Raw genomic sequence first — 9379 nt, 5'->3', positions numbered from 1 at the left:
TACCGAAATCCTTGGATGCTCAAGTCCCATATATTAAACAGCATAGTATTTGCATGTAACATACGCACATCCTTCCATCTACTGTAAGTCATCTTCTAGACTAGTTAAAAAACCTAATCCACCAGTCAGTGCTATGTAAATAGTTGTAAATACAATGTAAATGGTATGTAAATAGTTGCCAGCACTTGGAAAAGTCAAGTTTTACTTTTTGGAACTTTCTGGAATTTTTTTTTTTCAAATATTTTCAATCCAAGGTTGGTTGAATCCACGGATGTGGAACCCTGGGATACAGAGGGCCAACCGTACTTCCCCTTAGTCAAAATAGGTTCTACCCTTGTTCAGATACTCATGTTATCCTTGCACGTGATGTTACCCTTACACACGGTGGCTCCCTTCCTCTCTAAACCTCAACTGCTCTTGCTGAGAAATGGTCCCTCCCTTTCCTCCAGAACCTACCCTCAATTAAATACACCATACAGTTCACTGTAGTACCTATCCTCACCTGCTCAGTTAAATATGGTACATCATCCTAGTTTAGGGTTTCCCAAAGTATGTTTCCAGATCGGTCTGTTCACCGTACCCGAATCCCAGACTAGTCCTGACCCTCCAATCGTGCCACTCCAGCCTGGTTCCAGTCCGACCAGCTGATCGGCTCTGCCCACCACCCCCCAGGCCACTTTGGTCTCCCTGCCTTCCCCCTGCCCTCTGGCATACCATGTATACAGTCCTGGTGTCCAGGTCATGGGAATCCTGGGGTCTTTTGAGAAAAAAAGCACAGCTGAAGAGGGTAGAGTGAGGGCCTACCTCACTGAAGAGGGTAGAGAGAGGGTCAGTGAAGAAAGCAGGCCAGAGAAGGTCTGGCCAGTAGTGGGGAGTCTGCAGACCCCAGGTCTGGGAGGTACGAGGCCCAGGGCAGGCTCTGGCCCTGCCACCACTGGCTGAGACCTCCCTTCCTGCCTGCTTCCTAGGCAGGAACCTCCCTTCGTGACCCCCCAGGCCCTTGAGAGCTGTTCACTGCCCTCTTACGGAAATGCTTCTGCATCCTTTGCCACCATGTCCCAATCTGTGCAGACACCTTTCTGGTCGCTCTCTCCAGCCTGACAGCTGGCTCTTCTCTGCCTTATCAGAACTTAGCACTCCCATGTCCCGTTTCCTCCCCCTGCTTCCCAGGGGAGTGCTGGTTGGTGTGTGGGTTCACCAGAGTAGGGAAGGTGGGGGCAACGGCAGCGAGCACGTGAGACCCAGGGCACAGAAGCACGAGAACACACGGGCGCAGTCCAGGAGAGTTGCCGCTGAGTTTCTTCCTTCCCGTGCCCCAGTGCCACCCAGCCTGGGCACAGGTGGAGCCTGCCTGCTCCCAGCCCCTCACTGCCACCTCCAGCTGGCCCAGGCTCAGGGCTGGGATCCTTGACTGGATTTATCTGGGAGCTTGTGTTCGGGGTTGTCGAGGGAGGCCTCAACCAGCACGCTCTAGATGTCCACGTCCAGGGAGGTGTGGAGTATCCGGTAAACAGTGGCAAAGGGGAGGCCGCAGGCGGCCAGGGAGCCCAGGACGGGCACGCTGAGGGGCTCCTGGCTGAACGCCGAGGCATCCCCGGAGGCCTGGCCCAGCAGTTCCGCCACCAGCGCCTCGGTGATCTCGGTCTTCGGGCCCTGTAGCGCCTCCAGGACCTTGTGCAGGGGCCGGCCCGTCTGCTCCGCCAGCCTGACGAGGGAGCTCTTGTCCAAGCTGAAGCTGCGGCGGTAGCCCTCCAGGGAGCGGGTGAGCGTGTGTGTACAGGTCTCAGGCCACTTCCGGCACGCCCGGCACGGGACTCGGGTTGGCCCCGCAGGCCACCATGGCCACCAGCCAGATGTGCTGCCGTAGCGAGGCCGCCTTCCGCTCCAGCATGGGCTTGGAGACGTTGGGCAGGGCCACCAGGAACGCATGCCGCTTGTGGCTCTCTAGGCCCCTCACCATCGACTCCTCCAGCAGGCGGAAGGCGTACTTGCCTGACTCAAACATGGACAGCAGGAAGACCTTGGGGTCCTTGAGGCCCTCCGCTGCAGGAGACAAAAGCGCTTTCGGTGGGTTTCCGCGCCGAGCAGACCCGGCTGTCCTGAGAGCTGCCCGGGTGCAAGCTGGGTCTACACAGCATGTGGCTTAAGACCGTCAGCCCTGGAGCTAGGCTGCCTGAGTTCAGATCCCAGCCTCGCTCCCTACGCCCTGTGTGGCATCAGGCTAGTTACCAGACCTCTCTGGGCTCTCCTGTACTTATCTGTAAAACCAAGGGATGATTGTAACCTACCTTCTAGGGATGGCATGGTGGTGAACTGAGCTGGTGAAAGTGGTGTGTGGCCTCTGGTGAGCCCTCAAGAAACATTAGCTGCCGGCCACGGCGCGTTGCCAGCATCCGCATGGCATAGGCAGATAGCATTTGCACTGTTCTAACTTGGCCAATACATAAGCCAGTACCTACCCTTTTTTTTTCCTTAATGCAAGTGACTGGTCTCCATCACAGGTGACTGAAGTGGCAGCCGTAAGCAGCATTTCACCATGGGGGCCGTGTGACCCTGGGCGACCCCTCACCCCACTGTGGGCCTCGGTGGGAAGATGCAGGGGAAGGGGGAGGCAAGCCCTCAAGAATCCAGCCCCCCCAAAAATAAATAAAAACTAAAAATTAAAAAAATAAATAAGGAAATAGATAGGAATTTCCTGGCAGTCCTGCAGTTAGGACTCTGTGCTTTCACTGCCGAGGGCCCGGGTTCAATCCCTGGTTGGGGAATTAAGATCCCGCAAGACGCTGGGCCAAAAAAAAAGAGAATCCAGCCCTCCAGAGCCCGCCCCTCACCCTCCAGCCTCTGCACACAGTCGTCCCGGATCGGGATGAGCACCCTCTCCTCCGAGAAGGGGCTGGGGCGGTAGCTGCACAAGGCGGCGATGTCCACACCCACCTTGGAGTGGATGCAGTAGAAGCGCTTGCCCCGCCGCCCCGGATCTCAAGGGCCAGCTGGGCGTGGTCGGCAGCGAAGCTCTCCAACGTAATGATGAGGAAGAAGTCGTACCGGCCCAGCAGCACCCGCTGGAGGTATTTGTCAGCCCGGAAGGCGTGTGTGCCTATGCCCGGCAGGTCCCAGATGACGATGTTGGGGTACTTGGGGTGCGGGTATGGCGTGGGGTCCACAGTCATTTTCACCACGCCCGTGCAGGCCGAGGTGGGGTCCTCGCCCCCCAGCCCCCGGATGGTGTTGACAAAGGTTGACTTGCCTGAGCCCGTTCCCCCGGTAACACCAATGTCCAGCCCGACGTTCTCCAGAGGATGAAGCGTAGATTGTAACTTGGCGGCTACTGCTGGCAGGTCCCCCCGCCTCAAAGGCCTCCTTCAGAGCCCTGGTGTCTTTCGAGAGCTCCAGTATCTTGGACTGGCTGAGGCATGATTGGAAGACTTCACTTGCCATGGGCTGCCTGACCCCCAGCTCTCCATCTTCAGGACTTGATGACCTTGGACAGGACAGGTAAGGGAGTATTTTCACTGAGTTGCCCTGTCTTCTCTACATCCCTCAGCTTGCCTGAAGTATTTGCGGCATCACCAGTAATAGCACTGAGAGTGTTACAAGATGCCAGGCCTGGTGCTAAGTGCTTTATTTAAGTTCACATTTATTCATCACCACCAGCTTCTCCTCCTGGAGTATCTCATCAAATCCTCAAAACAGCCAGAAAAGGAGACTCCCTCCCTTCCTATCCACATTTGGCATTGAGACGATAGATCACTTGCCCAAGGCCTCCAGCTAATTGCTGGGGATACTGGGAATGGGGCTGAGGTCTTTTGGTCCTGGAATTCAAAGTCTTACATTTGGGGGGGGGGTGGCATTTACCATGCACCAGGCACTGGAATCATCCATAAAGGGCAGTGATTAAGAGCTGGAATCTTCATCATTGCTGGTAATCATAGATCAGGTTTATCTGATGTTTACTCTGGGCCAGCCACTGTTCTAACCATATACATGATTTCATCAAGTGCCCATTCTACAGAGCAAAAAACTGAGGCTCAGGGAGATAAAGGTCACTTGCTAAATGTCTTACAGCCTGCACCAGAACCAGGATATGGGCCAGCTCCCTCTGATCCTTTTGCCATACAAACCCCCCCAAATCTTTGCACAGCTAAGCCCCCACTATGTGCCAAGACCTCTTTGGGTGCTGCCTTTCCAGCACTAGCAGAAGAGACGGGTCTAGTGCTTTTGTGGAAACATTACTCATCCTCGCTGCCTGGCTCCTGAGTACATGCATGTGCTTGGGAACCACAGGGCGCACCTAGGCAAGCCCCGTCCTGCCTCTAGGCATCTGAGGCCTCACCGGCATGATGGACAGGGCAGCCGCGTTTAAATCCTGGGATTGCGTGACTGCATCTAATCCCAGCCGTGCCAGGGACTTGCGGGGTGACACGGGGCAAGCCGTATCCCCTCTGAAGCCTTTATTTTCCCGTCTGGGGGGGGTGGTGGTGGTGTCAGTTTCCTCACCTGTGGAGTGGAGAGATGACTCCTCAGAGCCCTCCGAGCTCTGCTGTTTTAGGAAGACTCAGGGTCTTACTGCTGGCGAGGTTCGGGAAGAGGCCAGCTTGGGAAAGGCTTGGAACATCGGGCTGAGCTTGATCTTTATCTGTGGGTAGCCATGGAAGGGTTCTGAGCAGGGAAGGGAGGGGTCTGAGGTGGACATTAGAAAGAGCCCTCCTGGGAATACCCTGACGGTCCCGTGGTTAGGACTCCGCGCTTTCACTGCTGAGGGCCTGGGTTCGATCCCTGGTTGGGGAACTGAGATCCTGCAAGCCATGTGGCGTGGCCAATAAATAAATAAATAATAAAAATAATTTTAAAACGAGCCCTCCGTGGCCTTACGGTGCATGAGACTGGGGCCTGGGAGACAAGGTGAGGGGCTGGGGCAGGACCTAGGTGGGGAGGGGGAGGCCTCAGCTGGAACAGGGGCTGGGGGTTGAGATGGGAGGTGGGAAAGGGAAAGATGGCGGCAGAAGGGACAGGACGAGGCCACCAGTTGGAAGCAGGAGACAGAAATCACCCAGGCTGTCTCTCTTAACCTTAGGCCCAGTGTGGTGAGAGCACGCCTGACCTTTCCATCCCAGCCACTTGGGGTCGGTGAGTCCTGTGCTTAGGATGATGTCTGAGGGTCCACAGGTATAGGGATGTGGGCTGTGTTTTTGAGAATGGATTTGGAAGGGACCTTCTTTCTTGTGCATCTAGGGGGTCTGGGATATCCCTACCATGGTCCCTCGCACCTCCTTTGGTGCCGAAAGGTCCACATGAACCCCAAGTAGTCCTTGCAGAGCCAATGGGAGGCCTTCTGGGAAGAGGGGAATCTTTTGCAAAGCACAGAGCTCTTCAGCAAAGAAAATTGGCACCGCCTTTAATCCTCCAGGTAAAAGTGGACCCTCTTAGTCTGTTTCCCGGAGTCAGGGGTAATTTGAGGCCCCCAGATGAGGCTAGAACCATCACCAGGTCCTGGAACACCCTCAGGGAGTATTAGTGAGGCCACCTTCACAGCACCAGAGCTGCCTTCTGAATTCCTGGAAACTCGCCCTTCTCTGCACCTAAATCCCACCTTTCCCTGACCCTCATCCAAGCCCACAGATGCTCTTGGGGCAAGCCCTGTCCTGTCCAAGCCCCCCAGTCTGGTGGTTCGTTTTTAAACATGCATGACCCTTGACTTGGCATGTGAGTTTTGGCTTGAGCAGATAAGCGTGTCAGACTCACTTCTGCATCCAGCCAAAGAGCCAAGCACAGAGCCAGAGGGTGTGCCAACCAGCTGGGTTCCCAGGGTCTCCTGGGCCAGGCCAATACCGTCACTCAGTGTGTTACACACCCTCCGTCGTTCGAAGCCTCGCGCAGAAATCCCAACAGGCGCCCTCACTGTCAGAGCCGTGGCCTTTCAGCACCATCCCCAACATCTGCGCCCAGCCACTCAGCCACGCACACACAGACCCGGAACCCCAGTCTCAGCCAACTATTCACGATCTTAGACCACAGCATCCAAATCACAGAGACTTACCAAGGTTCCTCCCAATCACAGATACACCAGCAAGCTCACCGCCACACACATCCACACGCGGACCCACTCACCATCTTTCTGAAACGAGACTCGTTCTAGGTGGCCGGTCGCGCCCCTGCCTCTCCTCTCCTTGCATGCTCACAGAATTGCCCACCTGCCCTCTCACCGCCTCCGCTCTTATTCTGGTTCCCCACGTTCCCCACGGTTCCCCGTGGCCACCTGGCCTCCCCTCTCCCTGCCACCCACCCCCACCATCACTCACAGGCAGCAGGGCTGGCCCAGGATGTCCCGTCTCCCCCTCCTCTGTTTAACCCAGTTGCTGACCAAGTTGTTTAACCACTTGCTGGGCAAGTTCCTTAGCTCTGCCTCACGTTCCTCATCTTACGCGTGAGGATCATAACGACCATAATAGCAAACCACCTCCTAGGCCTGTTGAAAATGAAATGAGTTCATACATATAAAGCACTTAAAATAGTGCCCTGGGAATTCCCTAGTGGTCCAGTGGTTAGGACTATGAGCGTCCACTGCAGGGGGCCAGGGTTCGATCCCTGGTGGGGGAACTAAGATTCCAAAAGCCCTGAGGTGTGGCCAAAACTAATAATAAAATAAAACAGTGCCCGACCCAGAGCAGGTGGTCTGCGTTATCAGCATCGTCGTCACTGTCTGATCATTATTAATATTCTGAGCTGTGTGACGTCCCTGCCCTCTCTGAGCCTCACCTGCAGCATCTGCACCCTGGAAGATAACCTTGCCCACCTCACAGGGCTGCTGTGACCATCGTGAGCCCCATCATCCGTCTTTCTCTAGGCCATCTTTGAAGACATTCTTGGGTGCAGCCGGGCATGGGGGGTGGCGCCCCCCGACACTGGGCGTCTCGTTAAACACCCAGCCCTGTTTGGCAGGCCTTGCTAGGCCAAGTCCCCTCCCACCTCCCAGAGCCCGTCGTGATGGTCTCTCCTGTGATCCCATCCTCCTCACCTTGGAGCTTCCCTGGCCTCCCTCTTCCCAGTCACACGCTCTTCTTGTCCGTCGCCTCTAAAATACACTTCCTCACTGGCTAAGACTCTTCAGAGAACCCTGGGAGAGACGCTCAGGTCAGGGGTCACCGTCCCCATCGGATGGAGACGGACTGAGGCTCAGACTAGACAAGGGCTGTCCCCGCTCAGAGGCACAGCCGGCACTCAAACCCAGGTCCCTCTGAAGAGCTGCTCTCCTTTCGACCACTCGTCTTTGCCTCCCCCTTCTCTCCTCGGCTGCCCCTGTCCCCAGCCGCACCCAACCTCCTACAGGAGACCGTCCTTACTCCACTGTTCCCGCCAGGTGTGATCCCCCAGCCCAGGTGGGGGCATTTCCCCCAGGCTATACCCAGTCTGTCCTGTGTCCTGTCCCCTTAACCCATCCCAGGGCATGGCCTGGGCACAGGAGAGGGGGATCCTGGGACAGGTCCCAATGCAAGGGGCGGACAGGCCAGTGGCCACTGGGGTGGGCTTAGGGTTGAGGGAGCTGGGACTGGGATTGGACGGGGCCCAGCTGGAGAGCCCTGCCCCTGGGGGACTCACCTGCCCTGCAGGTTCTCTCTCCCCTCTCACCCTCCCCGCTGGTGGGGCCTCCCCCCCCCCCCGCCCCCGTTAGCACAAGGTCAGGGCCTGTCGCTAGGACCCATGATAATGGCAAACCGCAGCTTATTGGTCAGCCAGCCCTGGTACAATAACGTGAGGGTGATGTCAGCAGGTGGGGTCCCATGGTGGGCCCGGGACCCCACCCCCCCAGCTGCTCACGGGGCCACCACTCCACCACACAAACACAGAGACCAAGAGATGAAAAAATATTCTCGGAAATTCCCAGACAGCAAACACACAGACTAAGGTTCCTCCCCAGAATCCACAGCCACGCAACCCTGGCCCGAAAGGGAAAGGAAAGACACAGACCCTCAAATACAGAGACATTACAGAAAAGCCAAACGCAGGCAAACGTACAGATATAACGGCCACGCAAGCAACACACATTCAGGCACACACAGACTTGCAGACCAGAAGAGACACAATTACACACGCAGACAATATATACAGATGGCATCTCCTGAAACCCACCACATCCATTCATTCTGCTCCAGCTCCTAATCCATGTGACCAGCCATGATCTGGGGCCCCAGAAGTACATCAGGCTAGGCTTGGCCCTTGGAGGCTCCAGGTTGGAGGAAAGGGGGATGGTAGCAGCCCAGGGTGACTGTGGGCCAAGACGGCTGCCGGGCACCTGCACGAATGCATCTAATGCAGGCTGGCACGCTGCCAGGGGCACTTCTCCCAGCTCCTGAGAGCGCCAGCCAGAGAGAGGCTGAACCCATGCCTGTCTGCCAAGTCTCCTCTTCTCTCTTCATTCATCAAACATTCAGCCCCTCTCCAGGCCCCGTCCTGGGCTAGGTGCTGGGAACGCAGCAGTGACCAAGACAGCCCCGGGCTCTGTCCCCACAGGACTCATAGTTCAGTGGCGGAGTCAGATCCATCCCCAGACAGTGATGGCCCAGACGGGGCCAGACTGGGATGGGGGACCCCAGAGGACTGTGGGCGTACCAAGGGGCCACCTGACCCAGCTCAGGATTCAAGGAGGGCTTCCTGGAGGAAGAGGCATCTGAGCTGAGATCTGAAGGATGAGTAGGAGTGAGTCAGATCGCCTGCTAGGGAGTTGCATCCAGGCTAAGGAACCAACCTATGCAAAGACCCTAAGCTGAGAGGGAGCTCTCATTTGCCCAGTAATTCACTCAGTTATTTGGCCATTCCACAAACATTTCTTTAGACCTGACCAGTCCCTGTGCTGGTCCAGAGATGTGACTCACACTCATCCCTGCTCCTACACACCTCCCGGGCTGGTGGGTGCGCTGACTTGCTCACGCGCTAAGGCTGAGTGTTCACTTACTGGCATTTATGATGCGCCAGGTGTGTGTGAAGCCCGTCAGATGGAGTAACTCATTTAACCTGCTCTAGAATTCTGTTCTCCCACCTGAAAAAAAAAGAATATATGTATATATGTATAACTGAGCCACTTTGCTGTACAGCAGAAATTAATGCAACATTGTAAATCAACTATACTTCAATTAAAATTTTTTTAAAAAACAAACAAAAATGAACAAAACAACTTTATTGCTAAAAACTGCTACCCATCAAAAAAAAAAAAAAGAAAGAAAAGGCAGCTCCATGATCACACCCAGGCAGTGCCAGCTACATCACAATGGCTGCCTGGCTGTAAACTGTGACTCTTCCTGATTTCAGAATTACTAAAATGCAGGGGGGAATGAAAGGGGTGCATCTTAGAATCGCTGAAGGTGTTTCCTGAGTGTTCATGCTG

At 55.6% G+C, this 9379-nt stretch overlaps 1 protein-coding gene across 1 annotated transcript; it reads right to left on the bottom strand.

Annotated features, from left to right (window-relative positions):
* Positions 1–1392: 1392 nt before the first annotated feature.
* IRGC (immunity related GTPase cinema) lies at positions 1393–7386 on the bottom strand. Its single transcript, XM_007198546.2, is given in 7 exon segments — positions 1393–1773; positions 1775–2043; positions 2832–2970; positions 2973–3344; positions 3346–3481; positions 6300–6417; positions 7341–7386. Coding segments are annotated over 7 exon segments (1461 nt in total).
* Positions 7387–9379: the final 1993 nt, after the last annotated feature.

This window comes from Balaenoptera acutorostrata, chromosome 19, assembly GCF_949987535.1.
Source record: "Balaenoptera acutorostrata chromosome 19, mBalAcu1.1, whole genome shotgun sequence".
NCBI lineage: Eukaryota > Metazoa > Chordata > Mammalia > Artiodactyla > Balaenopteridae > Balaenoptera > Balaenoptera acutorostrata.
This window is presented reverse-complemented; position numbering and strand designations above follow the sequence as displayed.